Here is a 19,947-nt window from a genome sequence, read left to right as displayed (position 1 = left end):
GGTGTCGCCGCTCCCGGCCGAAGCCGCACATGAGTTCACGGTGTATCGCATGCAGCAGTACGACCTGCAGGGACAGCCCTACGGTAAGAAGCGCAATCTTGTCTTTTACACGCTTCACAGCCGTTAAAGTCCTTTTTTTTAAAATCTTGTTTAAAACGCGACGTTGCTCCTTCTAAGTTTCGTCTCAATTCAGCTTTCAATGACAGCCTGTAGGGTTAGCATGAATTAGCTAACGGCTAATGTAGCTTGAGATGTCAGTCTTTTGTTTTTATTTTATTTATTTATAATATGCAGCATTTACAAACAATAAAGAAACAATAATAATCAAAACTAGTACAGAAACGGTGCAAAAACCGCGCCAGGGGGTTGTAAACTCAATAAAGTAACTAAAATAGAATGCAAAATATATATATTTAACAAAATGTAAAGCCAACGGCTCACTCAAGTTCTGTAAATAATTTACATTTGGAACAAAGCATCATAGTTTTCACAGCATTTTGGTTGTTAGAGGTAGAGAGTGTTTTAGAGAACAGTTATAATTGTTTTTTAAAGGCACAAAAAACATGTCAGGTATTGAGAAACTTACATGTATGAATATAAAACTTAGCCAATAGTATATATTTTTTCCATTTATTTATAATATGCAGCATTTACAAACAATCAAGAAACAATAATAATCTTAGAGGTGACAGAGCTTTCGCCGTTGCTGCTCCCAAGCTCTGGAACGACCTACCCCTGAGTGTTAGACAAGCCTCCTCTCTTCCTGTTTTTAAATCTCTCTTAAAAACATACTTTTATTCCATGGCTTTTAACACTGAGTGATATCCATCCTGCAATGGCGCCCATTAATACACCTGCTGTGAACCTGTTTTTATGTTTTTATGTTTTTATTTATTCTATTTTAATTATTTATTTTTTATCGTGTTCTGTTTGTGTTGTGGTGTGTCGTTTTGTCTTTTAACCTGTTCATTGTACAGCACTTTGGCTACCCCTGTGGTAAATTTTAAATGTTCTTTATAAATAAAGTTGATTTGATTTGATTTGATAATCAAAACAAGTACAGAAACCGTACAAAAACAGCGCCGCAGTGTTGTAAACTCAATAAAGTAACTTAAATAGAATGCAATATATATATATATATATATATATATATATATATATATGTATGTATGTATGTATGTATGTATGTATGTATGTATGTATATATGTATGTATGTATATATATATATATGTGTGTATGTATATGTGTGTATATATGTATATATATATATATATATATATATATATATATATATATATATATATATATTAAGGCTGCAACTAACAATTAATTTGATAATCGATTAATCTGTCGATTATTACTTCGATTAATCGATTAATAATCGGATAAAAGAGACCAACTACATTTCTATCCTTTCCAGTATTTTATTGGGGGAAAAACAGCATACTGGCACCATACTTATTTTGATTATTGTTTCTCAGCTGTTTGTAAATGTTGCAGTTTATAAAAATAAATAAATGAAATTAAATAAAAAAATAAATTAATAACTAAAGCCTCTGCGCATAGCATAGATCCAACGAATTGATGACTAAAGTAATCGGCAACTATTTTTATAATCGACTTTAATCGATTTAATCAATTAGTTGTTGCATCCCTGATATATATATATATATATATATATATATATATATATATATATATATGTATGTATGTATGTATGTATGTATGTATGTATGTATGTATGTATGTATGTATGTATGTATGTATGTATGTATGTATGTATGTATGTATGTATGTATATATATGTATGTATGTATGTATGTATGTATGTATGTATGTATGTAAAGCCATAGGCTCACACAAGGTCCGTAAATAATTTAAATTTGGAACAAAGCATCATAGTTTTCACAGCGTTTTCGTTATTGTTTTTTAAAGGCACAAAAAACAGGTCAGGTATTGAGAAACTTACATTTGTGAATATAAAACTTAGCCAATAGTATATATTTTTTCCTTTTATTTATAATATGCAGCATTTACAAACAATCAAGAAACAATAATAATCAAAACAAGTACAGAAACTGTGCAAAAACCGCGCCAGGGGGTTGTAAACTCAATAAAGTAACTAAAATAGAATGCAAAATATATATATTTAACAAAATATAAAGCCAACGGCTCACTCAAGTTCCGTAAATAATTTACATTTGGAACACAGCATCATAGTTTTCACAGCGTTTTGGTTGTTAGAGGCAGAGAGTGTTTTATCCATCCATCCATCCATCTTCTTCCTCTTATCCGAGGTCGGGTCGCGGGGGCAGCAGCCTAAGCAGGGAAGCCCAGACTTTCCTCTCCCCAGCCACCTCGTCCAGCTCCTCCTGTGGGACCCCGAGGCGTTCCCAGGCCAGCCGGGAGACATAGTCTTCTCAACGTGTCCTGGGTCTTCCCCGTGCCCTAAACACCTCCCTAGGGAGGCGTTCGGGTGGCATCCTGACCAGATGCCCGAACCACCTCATCTGGCTCCTCTCCATGTGGAGGAGCAGCGGCTTTACTTTGGCAGAGCTTCTCACCCTATCTCTAAGGGAGAGCCCCGCCACCCGGCGGAGGAAACTCATTTTGGCCGCTTGTACCCGTGATCTTGTCCTTTCGGTCATAACCCAAAGCTCATGACCATAGGTGAGGATGGGAACGTAGATCGACCGGTAAATTGAGAGCTTTGCCTTCCGGCTCAGCTCCTTCTTCACCACAACGGATCGATACAGCGTCCGCATTACTGAAGACGCCGCACCGATCCGCCTGTCGATCTCACGATCCACTCTTCCCTCACTCGTGAACAAGACTCCGAGGTACTTGAACTCCTCCACTTGGGGCAAGATCTCCTCCCCAACCCGTAGATGGCACTCCACCCTTTTCCGGGCGAGAACCATGGACTCGGACTTGGAGGTGCTGATTCTCATCCCAGTCGCTTCACACTCGGCTGCGAACCGATCCAGTGAGAGCTGAAGATCTTGGCCAGATTAAGCCATCAGGACCACATCATCTGCAAAAAGCAGAGACCTAATCCTGCAGCCACCAAACCAGATCCCCTCAACGCCTTGACTGCGCCTAGAAATTCTGTCCATAAAAGTTATGAACAGAATGGGTGACAAAGGGCAGCCTTGGCGGAGTCCAACCCTCACTGGAAACGTGTCCGACTTACTACCGGCAATGCGGACCAAGCTCTGGCACTGATCATACAGGGAGCGGACTGCCACAATCAGACAGTCCGATACCCCATACTCTCTGAGTACTCCCCACAGGACTTCCCGAGGGACACGATCGAATGCCTTCTCCAAGTCCACAAAACACATGTAGACTGGTTGGGCAAACTCCCATGCACCCTCAAGGACCTTGCCGAGAGTATAGAGCTGGTCCACAGTTCCACGACCAGGACGAAAACCACACTGTTCCTCCTGAATCCGAGGTTCGACTATCCGGCGTAGCCTCCTCTCCAGTACACCTGAATAGACCTTACCGGGAAGGCTGAGGAGTGTGATCCCACGATACTTAGAACACACCCTCCGGTTCCCCTTCTTAAAGAGAGGAACCACCACCCCGGTCTGCCAATCCAGAGGTACCGCCCCAGATGTCCACGCGATGCTGCAGAGTCTTGTCAACCAAGACAGCCCCACAACATCCAGAGCCTTAAGGAACTCCGGGCGGATCTCATCTACCCCCGGGGCCTTGCCACCGAGGAGCTTTTTAACTACCTCAGCAACCTCAGCCCCAGAAATAGGAGAGCCCACCACAGACTCCCCAGGCACTGCTTCCTCATAGGAAGACGTGTTGGTGGGATTGAGGAGGTCTACGAAGTATTCCCTCCACCGATCCACAACATCCGCAGTCGAGGTCAGCAGAACACCATCCTCGCCATACACGGTGTTGATAGTGCACTGCCTCCCCTTCCTGAGGCGCCGGATGGTTTTCACAGCGTTTTGGTTGTTAGAGGTAGAGAGTGTTTTAGAGAAGAGTTATAATTGTTTTTTAAAGGCACAAAAAACAGGTCAGGTATTGAGAAACTTACATTTGTGAATATAAAACTTAGCCAATAGTATATATTTTTTCCATTTATTTATAATATGCAGCATTTACAAACAATCAAGAAACAATAATAATCAAAACAAGTACAGAAACAGTACAAAAACAGCACCACAGTGTTGTAAACTCAATAAAGTAACTTAAATAGAATGCAATATATATATATATATATATATATATATATATATATATATATATATATATATATATATATATATATGTATATTAGAGATGCGCGGATAGGCAATTATTTCATCCTCAACCGCATCAGAAAGTCGTCAACCATCCGCCATCCACCCGATATAACATTTGATCAGAACCGCACCCGCCCGTTGTTATATATCTAATATAGATGATGCAAGGCATTAGTGAGGTTATAAAGCTTTTGCCTGTTAAAGAAAGGAGACTGATCCAATGCAGCACAGACATTCGCGTGCCACGCTGTCACGGCCCAGACGCACACCAGTGCGCAATCATATGGGAGCCGCGCTGAGCGCACCTCCAAGCGCGTCTCGCTGCCGGCGACGGCCGGGTATGGGCCCGACGCTCCAGCGCCATCCATTTTCAGGGCTAGTTGATTCGGCAGGTGGGTTGTTACACACTCCTTAGCGGGTTCCGACTTCCATGGCCACCGTCCTGCTGTCTATATCAACCAGGGTGAGCCCCACCCCTTTCGTGAGCGCACTGCGCGCGGAGTGACCCCTGTTACGCGCCCCCGGCAACAGGGGTGGCGGGCAGGTAAGCTGCGCGGGCGGAGCGCGCGGAGTGACCCCTGTTACGAGCCCCCGGCCACGGGGGTGGCGGGCAGGTAAGCTGCTTACCTGCTGCGCGTGATGCCGGCCGCGGCGAAGGCGGACGAGGCGGGGTGTCGGTGCGGTGGGCGCGGTGGTGACCCTGGACGTGCGTCGGGCCCTTCTCGCGGATCGCCTCAGCTACGGCTCCCGGTGGGGCCCTCTCGGGGGAAGGGGCCTCGGTCCCGGACCCCGGCGAGGCGTCCCTTCTCCGCTCCATAAAAGTGTCCATCTCTTTTTCTTTTTTTTCTTCTGTTGTGGCATATGCAGCAGGTGCCTGCTCGTTTTTCGTATGTGGGTAACAACATTTAACTATGTATATATATTTCCGAATTGGTTAAACTGCCACCCGCCTGAATCTATTTAAAATCTAATTTTTTTTTATTTCAACCGCCCGACCCGACCCGCGGATAAAATCTAATTTTTTTTTTATTTCATCCGCCCGATCCGCGGATAATCCGCGGACTCCGCGGTTGTGCCCGCAAACCGCGCATCTCTAATATATATATATATATATGTGTGTATGTATATATATATATATATATATATATATATATATATATATATATATATGTGTATATATATATATATATATATATATATATATATATACATGTATATATATATATATATATATATATTAGGGCTGCAACTAACTATTAATTTGATAATCGATTAATCTGTTGATTATTACTTCAATTAATCGATTAATAATCGGATAAAAGAGACAAACTACATTTCTATCCTTTCCAGTATTTTATTGAAAAAAAACAGCATACTGGCACCATACTTATTTTGATTATTGTTTCTCAGCTGTTTGTAAATGTTGCAGTTTATAAATAAAGGTTTATAAAAATAAATAAATAAAATCAAATTAAACTAAAAAAATTAAATAAAAAATTAAATCCATCCATTTCTACCGCTTGTCCCTTTTGGGGTTGCGGGGGGTCGCTGGAGCCTATCTCAGCTGCATTCGGGCGGTAGGCGGGGTGCACCCTGGACAAGTCGCCAACTCATCACAGGGCCAACACAGATAGACAACATTCACACTCACATTCACACACTAGGGACCATTTAGTGTTGCCAATCAACCTATCCCCAGGTGTATGTCTTTGGAGGTGGGAGGAAGCCAGAGTACCCGGAGAGAACTCACGCAGTCACGGGGAGAAAATGCCCGGGATTGAACTCAGGACTACTCAGGACCTTTGTATTGTGAGGCAGATGCACTAACCCCTCTCCCACCATGCTAGCCCTAAAAAAAAAAAAAATGTAAATAAAAAATAAATTAATAAATAAAGCCTCTGCGCATAGCATAGATCCAACCGGAAACGGCGCCCGGTAAGAGGATAGGGATGATGTTCGTAAAGAAATTGTCGATGTGGATGCCATTAGCGAATCCTCTTATCGAACCGTTTCCTTATCGAATCCAGATAGGTTGTTGTGTGGGCACTGAGTTCCAAAAGCCATAGATGTTATTTGACTGGGCCGGCACGCTGTTTATATGGAGGAAAAGCGGACGTGACTGAGGACAGCATGCAGCCGTTAAAGGGTGAAGGTTTCAGGTTCCAATATTGTTGTCAGGGTGGAAATCGGGAGAAATTAGTGAGAATGGTTGCCCCGGGAGATTTTCGGGACTCTCCCGGGAAAATCGGGAGGGGTTGGCAAGTATGCATTTATGAATATAAAACTTAGCCAATAGTATCATGAGGTTGCAAAGGTAAAATTCCTTTAAAAAAAATGTTTTATACAGTGTAAATCCAAATAGCACATCTTTAAAACAAAGCACAAATTTGTCATGAATATTGTCCAGGATGAAACGACAGATGCAAGTCTAAAACAGGTGGTAAACAGTCTCTGGATGCAGGTAACATCAATGTCCTTCGTGTATCTAACTAAGGCTGCAGCTAACGATTATTTTTCTATCGATTAATCTATAGATTATTTTTTTCGATTAATCGGTTAATCTATAGATTATTTTTTTGATATATCTATAGATTATTTTTCCTTTTACCGATTATTTTTTTTATTTAAAATGAAGATGAAAAAATAAATGTAGGCCAGTTTTTTCAAAAGGCATGGCTTTTATTTACAAAAAAAAAAAAAGGTATGGCCACTCAGTCAACATTGACAACAACATGACAAAATATTCTGTAACAATGTAAACATTTAAAACTTTTAACATTTAACAAAATTTAAAGTAGCTTATTTGCTTTTTAATGTGCAAATATACAATAAACATACAGTGCAAATCTTAATATTCTGCAATAGTATAAGCATTTCAAAAGTAAAAGTATTGCTTATTTTGCTTTAAAATGTGCAAAAATAAAGATGAACATCCAATACAAAAAAGTGCGTATTTCCTTGATATGGTATTCGCATGCCTCGAATTACTGCCGGGTCAAACTCGTTTCGCAAAATATTAATTTTATTAGTGCATGTCTGGAGTTTTCGCCGGGTCAAACTCGTCACGTGACACTTCACCTGTCATCATTTTCAAAATGGAGGAGGCTGATTTCAATAATTTGAAATCGCATAAAGGGAAGAAGATTAAGAGCTATTCAGTAGGATTTAAGGTCCAAGCTATTGAATATGCTAAAAAGAACAGTAAGCAGCTATGTTTTATTAATATACCGTAGCTGCGTGTGTCAAATATGAGTCATTAAATGACTCCCGCCTCCTGGTGGTAGAGGGCGCTAGTGATCCTTCTTGCGACTACCGGTACTGCAGAAGACCGGTGCTGCAGAAGAAGACAACAAGCCACAAGAGTGAGCAGTGATCGTTTGCTTGCACTTTTAACACGGAGGATTACATATCTAAAATAAAACAGTTTTCTAAACTGGACTTTCAATCGAAGCAGGAGGTAATAATTAAAGGAAGATCTCCATCGAGACAGAGAGACTTTTAAAACTGAAGAAAGATAAGGAAGACTTCTATAAACAAGTTATCGATGCTTTTGATCAGAGGCAGCTGCGCATGGACTCATAAGTAAAGGTAAGACCACAATAACGTTTTTTTTATTAAATGTGCTTTTCATGATGGTATCCTTACATCACTCAAATTTATAAGCGCAGGCCTAAATTTACCCCACGCCTTTTGGTAAGCGCAGGAGTGAGAAGAGGTTTTAAATTAATTAGCGCCTTGGAGGCTATTCAAGGAAATAAGGTATGCGACGCGTCGACGCAGAAAAACGGCGCCGACATATTTACGTAATCGATGACGTCGACTATGTCGACGCATCGTTTCAGCCTTATATCTACCCATCACAGTCTTTGCATGGTAATAACGAAGAATGATTTTAAAAGAAATCTCTTTGACTTTGTTCGTAAGTAAACACCTGTTAGGAAGAGACCATGTTCTGACCCACCGGATGTCATTCACAACATTATTCCAGAGCACAATTACATGGGAGACAGACTCACAATCATTTTGGAATAAGCTGCGGATTTTTCTGATCAAAACAAAGGAGATGTCAGTCTTTTCTAGAATGTTTTGAGACCATTCATCGGTATAAAGTTGAATTGATAGCATATTTGGTCTTCATATGACTTATCTTTCATCAAACGAGTTATCAAAGTTGTAAGGCTGTCCACAGAAAACAAAGTAACCACTTTGACGTTCTCTTCTACTGATATTTGGTAACAGTAGAAGAGAAAGTCAAACACAAATACAGTCTACATTTGCTTTGTGGATTTGGAGAAGGCGTATGACCGGGTCCTCCGGCAGATCCTGTGGGAGGTGCTGAGGGAGAACAGGGTGAGGGGGACCCTGCTGAGGGCCATCCAATTCTGTATAACCAAAGCGAGAGTTGTGTCTGGGTGCTTGGATGTAGGTCGGATCCGTTTCCAGTGGGGGTTGGTCTCGTAAAAGCCATTGTAAAATTTAGGCAACTGAACCATACCTGCCAACTACTCCGGTTTTCCCGTAATTCGTACGGTTTTCATCAACCTATTCCGGGTTACGGTTGCAGTGATAAAAAATACGGTTTTTCATTAATTAAAAAAAAAAAAAGGGTGAAAACTACGCGAATTGCACCTTGTGCAGACAAGATTTTTCAATCGGACACGGAGGAATTAGCGATGTAAAAGACCACGTTGGGACAAAAAAACACAAGTCTAATGCCGTTGCTAGCGATACAAGTGGAAAACTTTCAACGTTTTTCGTCGCCCAAACAGATTCTTTGGATGTGATAAATGCCGAAGTTTTATTTACGGAGGCAATAATTGAGCATGGATTTCCAATCGCACTGGCTGATCACATGGGACAGTTAAATGTTTGTAATGCAACCTTTAAAAATCATTACGCGGTGATCGCGGTCCCAAAAATAAACTTTTCTTGCATGATAATGTCCAGAAAAATTTGCTTTATATTACTATAGAGTCCTTTTAACGAATGAGTTTGATGGTTTATCACAAACCTTAAATGAAAGAAGTCCTTTGTTCTCCTGCACCATGCATATGCGCTTTGGCCTTGCTTCGTGTTTGGTGCGCAATCCTGTCGGCTGTATTTCACAGCACGACATACTGTTAAAAGTGTTTATACTATTTATGCTTTCAAGTCCAAGTTGAAGAAATCTTGTTAAATGTTGACAGCATAACTACCAAAATACAGAAGTATGTCCTTAATATTTTTGCAGTGCTATTTCTGTTGAAAAGTTCAAATGATTACATTAGAGATGTGATGTGCCACTTTTCAAGTGTCTGATGGCTTAAATTAATTTTCATACATTTTTCATATTTTGAATTCTTTTGAAAGGCTTACAAAAAAACGACATTTGAATTGTAATTCCATGCTATTGACAGGACTATTAATTTTAATGAAGTTAGCTTACCATGTTTACAGTATGATAATTGTGATAGAAATGTGAATTTTAGGCACAGAATATTTTTTACAATTGAACAAGGCAGTAGATTATACAAGCTTGGACAGAAAGTTAATAATGACACCAATTTTTTTTTTTTATGGAATTGTTTAGTACTGTTTTACCATTTGTTTACTGTAAAAAGTGTTTATACTGTTTATACTTTCAATTAACAAATTGAAGTCTTGTGAAAGGTTGACAGGATAACTGGCATTAACTGTCAAAATAATTTCAAACTATTGAAGTTAGCTTACAGAATAAACATGCCAATCAACCCATATGATTTTTGCTGTAATATTTTTGTTTTGAAAAGTCACTGTGACTGATAGAAAAGTGATGGTTTTAGCAACATTTTAACCTGTCTGAATGCTAATAATCATTTTGCGTCGGGGGGCGAAGCCCTGAACCCTCCACCAGGACTTTGTCCTGGACCTACCGGGGCCTGCGGCCCTTGGACCCTGGCTACTAGGTTTTTCTGATTTCAAAAGTTGGCAGGTATGCTGAACTACCAGTTTTGAACAGTAAAATCTACAGATTTTTTTGTTACAGTGTTCGATAAAAAAATAGATATACATATTTATCGAATGTATCGGCAATTGTGCAAAATTATCATGGGGTGAATCATGATTCATTTATATTGATATATTACTTACTGTTACAAAGGGCCCTCTGAGGGCAGCCATAACTGCGATGGGGCCCTCAATGAAAACAAGTTTGAAACCCCTGGTTGTAGGTGGATGGATTCATCCAAAATATCGAGATTATTGACACCACGGTTGAATGTCAAAAAGTAAGAAGAATCGTATCAACGATACTGGCAAGTCCCCGAAGCAGAATTTAATTTGCAGCCCCACATTACAAATACAATTACACTTTTGGATTTAAGTTTAAGGCCCTTATACTGGCCCTCTATCTGTAAGCTATGCGAGTTAACGTGGCCGTACGATAGTACGTTGTGTAAACCTCACTCCCTTAAGAGATGTGCGGGACAATGATTTCACAACCTGTGGCTTTTATGTACCAAAATGTGTAGTACGGCCGACCTTTGTAGTAAAACCCCACAATGTTGTGAATTCCTCAGGTACCAGAAATGCCATCCTGAACACCGAGGCCCGGACGGTGGAGGCGGAGGTACTAAGTCGCCGCTGTGTCATCATGCGGCTGGCGGACTTCTCTTACGACAAGTATCAGAAGGCCTTGCGTCAGTCGGCGGGGGCGGTGGTCATCGTCCTGCCTCGAAATATGTCCACGATGCCCCAGGACATCGTGCAGGTATGCATGCACTCTGTAGACTAGGGTAATCCAAACTTTTTGAATTGAGGGGCCGCATTTGGGCTAAAAATATTGGGCCGGTGGCCGAAAGCTGACTGCATGTAAAGTAACTATATATATATATATATATATATATATATTAGGGATGTCCCGATCCGATATTTGGATCGAATCGGCTGCCGATATTTGCCAAAAATTGCGTATCGGCAAGGCATGGGAAAATGCCGATCCAGATCCAGTTTAAAAAAAAAACTCCGGTCCGTGTTTTCCAACGCACCTATTTAAATAATACATTCCACTTTTCTACTGCTCCGTAATTTCCGTTCCGCATTTTCCAGCACACCTTCAACACATCCACAATTCTCACGCAGTTGCCTTTAGCAGCTGGCATTACACGACAGGCTCTTCGCACTCTTTCCTGTGTCTCCCTCTTACAGACAGCGAGCGCACCTTCTTACACACGTCACATACTGTCACGTCATACGTCACATACTGTCACGTCATACGTCACATACTGTCACGTCATACGTCACATACTGTCACGTCATACGTCACATACTGTCACGTCGTACGTCACATACTGTCACGTCATACGTCACATACTGTCACGACATACGTCACATACGTATACGTCCTCTCCCAGCAGAGAGCGAGGTAGCGGCATGGCTAACGTTAGCTGTGATGCTAGCGCAGCCGCTAAGGTGCGCGCCTGCTCAAGCGTCCTCTGCGCACGTCAAATCTATGCCACGCACAAAATCAAATAAAAAAATAAGCGCATAACAATTTTCGACACACGGACACGACAGAGACAACAGTTTTCGTCATCATTGTTCAAATATTGTGACATCTGTCGAGACGCTTATCTCCATTCAGTGCCACACGTCCACACCATCAAAATGGCAAAAATTTCCACATCAACACCGTATGAAAAAATTTGTGATTTTTTTAGCTGTGATTTCCTTCTCTGCATGAAAGTTTAAAAGTAGCATATATTAATGCAGTATGAAGAAGAATGTTTTAATGTAGACATGCAAGCCTTGAAAGAACATTTTGAAAATCAAGACTACCGTATTTTCCGCACTATAAGGCGCACCTAAAAACCACACATTTTCTCAAAAGCTGACAGTGCGCCTTATAACCCGGTGCGCTTTATTACGATTCATTTTCATAAAGTTTCGATCTCGCAACTTCGGTAAACAGCCGCCATCTTTTTTCCCGGTAGAACAGGAAGCGCTTCTTCTTCTACGCAAGCAACCGCCAAGGAAAGCACCCGCCCCCATAGAACAGGAAGCGCTTCTTCTTCTACTGTAAGCAACCACCCGCCCCCGGAAGAAGAAGAAAAAACGCGCGGATATCACCGTACGTTTCATTTCCTGTTTACATCTGTAAAGACCACAAAATGGCTCCTACTGAGCGACAAGGATCCGGTTCATAAAAAGACGCAATCTCTCCATCCGCACACGGATTACTACCGTATTTCACAGCAACTGATATTCCTGTGAACCGCACTGTGGAACGGGAGCACGTACGGTGAATATTCGCACCACAGGGAATGAGAAGTCATCCTCCACTGTGGTTCTAGCTTGCCATGCTAACTTCCACCCATGGTGATATTCAAAAGGAAGACCTTGCCAAAAGAGACCTTTCCAGCCGGCGTCATCATAAAAGCTAACTCGAAGGGATGGATGGATGAAGAAAAGATGAGCGAGTGGTTAAGGGAAGTTTACGCGAAGAGGCCGGGTGGCTTTTTTCACACAGCTCCGAAGGCGAACACACCTTCACTAAGACGGGCAGACAGCGCCGGACGACATACGCCAACATTTGCCAGTGGATCGTAAATGCCTGGGCAGATATTTCGGTCACAACTGTGGTCCGAGCTTTCCGGAAGGCAGGATTCACAGAACAACAGCGACACTGACTCCGATGACTTCGACGAGACGGAACCGGCCATTTTGGATACCACGCTTGCGCAACTTTTCAATTCGGACACCGAAGACGAAGAATTCGAAGGATTTACGAATGAAGAATAACTTCAGAAGGTGAGCACTATGTTTATTTTGTGTGTTGTGACATTAACGTTCGAGCAACATTATGTTGCTATTGCTCTACACCATTTTGAATTTTACTATGTTTGTGATTGCACATTTGCGTACATTTTGGGACAGAGTTGTTAGAACGCTGGTTTTCAATATATTATTAAAGTTTGACTGAACTATCTGACTGTTTTTTTGACATTCCCTTTAGCGCAGCGTAGGCGCGGCTTATAATCCGGGGCGCCTTATTGGTGGACAAAGTTATGAAATATGTAATTCATTGAAGGTGCGGCTAATAATCCGGTGCGCCTTATAGTGCGGAAAATACGGTACATTTCCTGCAAATGGGTGCATTTCTACCCTATATTTTAACTTTAGATTTATTCTCATATCAAACTCTTTTGGCTGTCTTTTTGACACTTACCCTCCACACCCTGGATTATAAATAATGTAAATAATCCAATGTGATTATCTTGTGTGATGACTGTATTATGATGATAGTATATATCTGATAGTATATATCTGTATCATGAATCAATTTAAGTGGACCCCGACTTAAACAAGTGGAAAAACTTATTGGGGTGTTACCATTTAGTGGTCAATTGTACGGAATATGTACTTCACTGTGCAACCTACTAATAAAAGTCTCAATCAATCAATCAAAACACATAGAATCATCATACTGCTGTGATTATATGCATCAAGTGTTCATTCAAGGCTGAGGCAAAATATCGAGATATATATTGTGTATCGCAATATGGCCTTAAAATATCGCAATATTAAAAAAAGGCCATATCGCCCAGCCCTAGTTCAATGATGCCATTTCTGTTTGTCATGTATCATTTTGTCTATTTTGTGTTTATCCTTGAATAAACAGGTCAGTTTCTTGTTACCAACCATTGTGTATTATTCAAACTCCCCTAATTCAGCTGGCTAGTTGTTATCAAGAGTACTAAAACCCTTTTCAACATGATTCTGACAACTAAGTAGGCTAAATAACTTTAAACTTTAATACATGCTCGGATAGGCCAGTATGGGTCAGTATCGGTATCGGTCAGTATCGGTATCGGATCGGAAATGCAAAAACAATATCGGTATCGGATCGGAAGTGCAAAAACCTGGATCGGGACATCCCTAATATATATATATATTAGAAATGCGCGGTTTGCGGACACAACCGCGGATTCGGCGGATTATCCGCGGATCGGGCGGATGAAATTTAAATAAATAAGATTTTATCCGCGCCGCGGGTCGGGTCGGGCGGATTAATGAGATTTTTTTTTTTTTTTTTTTTTTTTTTTTGCGGGTGGCAGTTAAACCAATTCGGAAATATATATACATAGTTAAATGTTGTTAGCCACATACGAAAAACGAGCAGCACTCTTTGAAACAGGCAATTATTTATCAGCAGGCACAGGCACCTGCAGCACGCCACATCAGAAGAAGAAAAAAAAAATGGCAACACCGGCAGCAAACGTGGTACGCGACAAACTAAAAAAGGGAATACTAAAGACCAGGGGAAAAAAAGGCCAGAAAAGTTCAGCGTGGACTCGTTTTTATGAGGTTGTAAATCAGGATGACAGCAATGCTGGCTACGTGAGTTGCAAGAGCTGCGACGCTGTGTACGTCTACGACAGTCATAAAACCGGGACATCGAACATGGTGCATGGTGCGAACAAAGGACTTCTTTCATTTAAGGTTTGTGATAAACCATCAAACTCATTCGTTAAAAGGACTCTATAGTAATATAAAGCAAATTTTTCTGGACATTATCATGCAAGAAAAGTTTATTTTTGGGACCGCGATCACCGCGTAATGATTTTTAAAGGTTGCATTACAAACATTTAACTGTCCCATGTGATCAGCCAGTGCGATTGGAAGTCCATGCTCAATTATTGCCTCCGTAAATAAAACTTCGGCATTCATCACATCCAAAGAATCTGTTTGGGCGACGAAAAACGTTGAAAGTTTTCCACTTGTATCGCTAGCAACGGCATTAGACTTGTGTTTTTTTGTCCCAAAGTGGTCTTTTACATCGCTAATTCCTCCGTGTCCGATCGAAAAATCTTGTCTGCACAAGGTGCAATTCGCGTAGTTTTCACCCTTTTTTTTTTTTAATTAATGAAAAACCGTATTTTTTATCACTGCAACCGTAACCCGGAATAGGTTGATGAAAACCGTACGAATTACGGGAAAACCGGAGTAGTTGGCAGGTGCCTCACTAATGCCTTGCATCGTCTATATTAGATATAACGGGCGGGTGCGGGCGGATGGCGGGCGGATGCAGTTCTATTCAAACGTTACATCGGGTGGATGGCGGATGGTTGACGACTTTCTGATGCGGTTGCGGATGAAATATTTGCCTATCCGCGCATCTCTAATATATATATATATATATTGTATGTACTGTGTATATATACATATATACACACACAGAGTTTCCCCATAATTTAATTTAATGTGGCGGACCACCACTGCATTTTTATTACCGCCACATCTTGAAAATAACTTGGTTTTTTTTACTTGAAAACAAATTAAAGTAATATAATATATTGTAGCCCCAGAATAAATTACACGACGACACTATTTTTAACTTTTATTACCAATCATACAGGCGGCCCAAATGAGTTTCCTCCGCCGGGTGGCGGGGCTCTCCCTCAGAGATAGGGTGAGAAGCTCTGTCATCCGGGAGGAGCTCAAAGTAAAGCCGCTGCTCCTCCACATCAAGAGGAGCCAGATTAGGTGGTTCGGGCATCTGGTCAGGATGCCACCCGAGCGCCTCCCTAGGGAGGTGTTTAGGGCACGTCCAACCGGTAGGAGGCCACGGGGAAGACCCAGGACACGTTGGGAAGACTATGTCTCCCGGCTGGCCTGGGAATGCCTCGGGATCCCCCGGGAGGAGCTGGACGAAGTGGCTGGGGAGAGGAAAGTCTGGGCTTCCCTGCTTAGGCTGCTGCCCCCACGACCCGACCTCGGATAAGCGGAAGAAGATGGATGGATGATTACAAATGGCACAACAGGTTTTACCTCCCGTGTACACACTTTCGTCTCCGTGAGTCCGTGCTTCCCCGGCAGACACGCGACAACACTTCCTCATTCTCCGCCAATCACCTTTCAGGCACGGGCGGTGTGTTTGCAAACATGGGAAAAACTGACATTAAATCCAAACCACACAAATATAAACAAGACGCACGCCATTGTCTGGAGCGTTGTCAGCATGTCTGTGATGTGGGTGTAACCAGTACTCGTCCTCGTGTTCTGCTGGTGAAAAATGGTGTCGTGTGGCCACACAATGTTGTGTGTTTATTAAACGCCTGTGTTATTTGTGTAGCAGTTCATGGAGCTGGAGCCGGAGATGTTGTCCACCGAGACCATCGTCCCCGTCTACTTTGCCATGGAGGACAATGAGCTGTTGTCCATTTACACCCAAACCCTGACCTCGTCCTCGTCGCAGGGAGCTCTGTCTGCGGCAGAAGGTGAGCACTTCCTGTTTGCTCCCAGCCTGGGCTACACCGTTTGTGTTATTGTTGTGCAGTATTGCTGCACACGGCCACCGCTAACGGCTTCCAGATGGTCACCAGCGGTTCTCAGAGCAAGGCCATGAGCGACTGGGCCATCACCAGTCTGGAGGTGAGCGGCTGAACCGCCAATGAACGTTCTGATTTTTCACCCGCTGATACTTTTTTATCTGTGTTGGTATAAAAAGGGGCGCCTGGCTGGTGTCGGAGGCGAGGACCTGCCCACAATAGTCGTGGTGGCCCATTATGACGCCTTTGGAGTCGCTCCGGTACGGTCCGCCATTTTGGAAGCATGCCCCGACGTGGTATCCGTGTAACACAGTTGGCGTTTATTGTGCGTGCAGTGGCTGTCGTACGGCGCCGACTCAAATGGAAGCGGTGTGTCCATGTTACTGGAGCTGGCCCGTCTCTTCTCGAAACTCTACACCTATAAGAGGACACACGCTGGGTAAGGAGGCTCACACTGCCAGCAGATGAAATGCACTCACTTGACACCAAGACTACGTTCACACTGCAGGCCAAAGTGGCCCAAATCTGAATTATTATATTTTTTTAAATCAGATTTTTTTCCAGTTTACTGTTTACACTGCAAGTAAAATGTGATTTTTATCAGACTGCATACCTGCCAACTACTCCGGTTTTCCCGTAATTAGTACGGTTTTCATCAATCTATTCCGGGTTACGGTTGCAGTGATAAAAAATACGGTTTTTCATTAATTAAAAAAAAATAATTTTTTTTAAGTTTTATTCATGAAATCGCGTAACAACAATGACAATCGACACTGCTTCCCGTAACTTCCTATCGAGCCATTCCGAATGCCATGCGCGAGGCTATTTATAGCACCGCTGCCAAGCACGAGGCACCAGTTGCCATTGTTTGCAAACGATCATGGCATCAGCTGGAGAAAAATCGCAAACGAGTCTTAAACCGAAAAGAAAACTGCAGTCATTCCGTGAAGAATATTCAAAAGCCTATCCGGGAATAATTATCCGTTCCAAAAAGGGTGAAAACTACGCGAATTGCACCTTGTGCAGACAAGATTTTTCGATCGGACACGGAGGAATTAGCGATGTAAAAGACCACGTTGGGACAAAAAAACACAAGTCTAATGCCGTTGCTAGCGATACAAGTGGAAAACTTTCAACGTTTTTCGTCGCCCAAACAGATTCTTTGGATGTGATAAATGCCGAAGTTTTATTTACGGAGGCAATAATTGAGCATGGATTTCCAATCGCACTGGCTGATCACATGGGACAGTTACATGTTTGTAATGCAACCTTTGAAAATCATTACGCGGTGATCGCGGTCCCAAAAATAAACTTTTCTTGCATGATAATGTCCAGAAAAATTCGCTTTATATTACTATAGAGTCCTTTTAACGAATGAGTTTGATGGTTTATCACAAACCTTAAATGAAAGAAGTCCTTTGTTCTCCTGCACCATGCATATGCGCTTTGGCCTTGCTTCGTGTTTGGTGCGCAATCCTGTCGGCTGTATTTCACAGCACGACATACTGTTAAAAGTGTTTATACTATTTATGCTTTCAAGTCCAAGTTGAAGAAATCTTGTTAAATGTTGACAGCATAACTACCAAAATACAGAAGTATGTCCTTAATATTTTTTGCAGTGCTATTTCTGTTGAAAAGTTCAAATGATTACATTAGAGATGTGATGTGCCACTTTTCAAGTGTCTGATGGCTTCAATAAATTTTCATTAATTTTTCATATTTTGAATTCTTTTGAAAGGCTTACAAAAAAACGACATTTGAATTGTAATTCCATGCTATTGACAGGACTATTAATTTTAATGAAGTTAGCTTACCATGTTTACAGTATGATAATTGTGATAGAAATGTGAATTTTAGGCACAGAATATTTTTTACAATTGAACAAGGCAGTAGATTATACAAGCTTGGACAGAAAGTTAATAATGACACCAATTTTTTTTTAATGGAATTGTTTAGTACTGTTTTACCATTTGTTTACTGTAAAAAGTGTTTATACTTTCAATTAACAAATTGAAGTCTTGTGAAAGGTTGACAGGATAACTGGCATTAACTGTCAAAATAATTTCAAACTATTGAAGTTAGCTTACAGAATAAACATGTCAATCAACCCATATGATTTTTGCTGTAATATTTTTGTTTTGAAAAGTCACTGTGACTGATAGAAAAGTGATGGTTTTAGCAACATTTTAACCTGTCTGAATGCTAATAATCATTTTGCGTCGGGGGGCGAAGGAACCCCCCACCAGGACTTTGTCCTGGACCTACCGGGGCCTGCGGCCCCTGGACCCTGGCTACTAGGTTTTTCTGATTTCAAAAGTTGGCAGGTATGAGACTGCAGTGTAAACGCACACAGGCCCCAATGTGTCCCCATTGTGGCCTCGACGTCACTTCGCATGCACACTTCCATGAATTGAAAACAAAGGAAATTGACTGGGAGGAAGTCGCTATTACTACAAAAAGTTGCAACACATTAAAAATGTGTGGGTTTTTTTTTACGTAAAAGTGAATTAAATGTAATGTAATCAGTAAGGATGTCTGATAATATCGGACTGCCGATATTATCGGCCGATAAATGCTTTAAAATGTAATATCGGAAATTATCGGTATTGGTTTCAAAATGATCGGTATCTGTTTCAAAAAGCAAAATGTATGACTTTTTAAAACGCAGCTGTGTACACTGACGTAGGGAGAAGTACGGAGCGCCAATAAACCTTAAAGGCACTGCCTTTGCGTGCCGGCCCAGTCACATGCAACGCATACTTGGTCAACAGCCATACAGGTCACACTGAAGGTGGCCGTATAAACAACTTAACACTGTTACAAATATGCGCCACACTGTGAACCCACACCAAACAAGAATGACAAACACATTTCGGGAGAACATCCGCACCGTAGCACAACATAAACACAACAGCACAAATACCCAGAACCCCTTGCAGCACTAACTCTTCCGAAACGCTACAATATAAACCATTTTTTTCCATAACTTGAGTTGATTTATTTTGGAAAACCTTGTTACATTGTTTAATACATCCAGCGGGGCATCACAACAAAATTAGGCATAATAATGTGTTCATTCCACCACTGTATATATCGCATACCTGCCAACTACTCCGGTTTTCCCGTAATTAGTACGGTTTTCATCAACCTATTCCGGGTTACGGTTGCAGTGATAAAAAATACGGTTTTTCATTAATTAAAAAAAAAAAGGTTTTTTTAAAGTTTTATTCACGAAATCGCGTAACAACAATGACGATCGACACTGCTTCCCGTAACTTCCTATCGAGCCATTCCGAATGCCATGCGCGAGGCTATTTATAGCACCGCTGCCAAGCACGAGGCACCTGTTGCCATTGTTTCCAAACGAGCGAACGATCATGGAATCAGCCGGAGA

The 19,947-nt window shown here is 41.5% G+C and overlaps 1 protein-coding gene across 3 annotated transcripts in view; it reads left to right on the top strand.

Moving 5' to 3' along the window:
* ncln (nicalin) overlaps positions 1-19,947 on the top strand; it is a 30,212-nt gene that overhangs the window by 325 nt on the left and 9,940 nt on the right. For 2 of the 3 annotated variants that reach the window (XM_061976221.2, XM_061976219.2), the window contains exons 1-6: positions 1-83; positions 10,803-10,993; positions 16,358-16,502; positions 16,562-16,656; positions 16,733-16,813; positions 16,889-16,992. The exon at positions 1-83 is cut by the window's left edge and continues 322 nt beyond it. In XM_061976221.2, coding sequence (XP_061832205.1) covers positions 1-83; positions 10,803-10,993; positions 16,358-16,502; positions 16,562-16,656; positions 16,733-16,813; positions 16,889-16,992 — 699 coding nt within the window. The remainder of the gene's footprint in view (positions 84-10,802; positions 10,994-16,357; positions 16,503-16,561; positions 16,657-16,732; positions 16,814-16,888; positions 16,993-19,947) is intronic. The other variant, XM_061976220.2, reaches the window with a different exon arrangement.

The sequence above is a fragment of the Nerophis lumbriciformis genome, linkage group LG14 (assembly GCF_033978685.3).
Source record: "Nerophis lumbriciformis linkage group LG14, RoL_Nlum_v2.1, whole genome shotgun sequence".
Lineage (NCBI taxonomy): Eukaryota > Metazoa > Chordata > Actinopteri > Syngnathiformes > Syngnathidae > Nerophis > Nerophis lumbriciformis.
The sequence above is the reverse complement of the archived record's forward strand: the minus strand, read 5'-3'. Positions and strand labels throughout refer to the sequence as shown.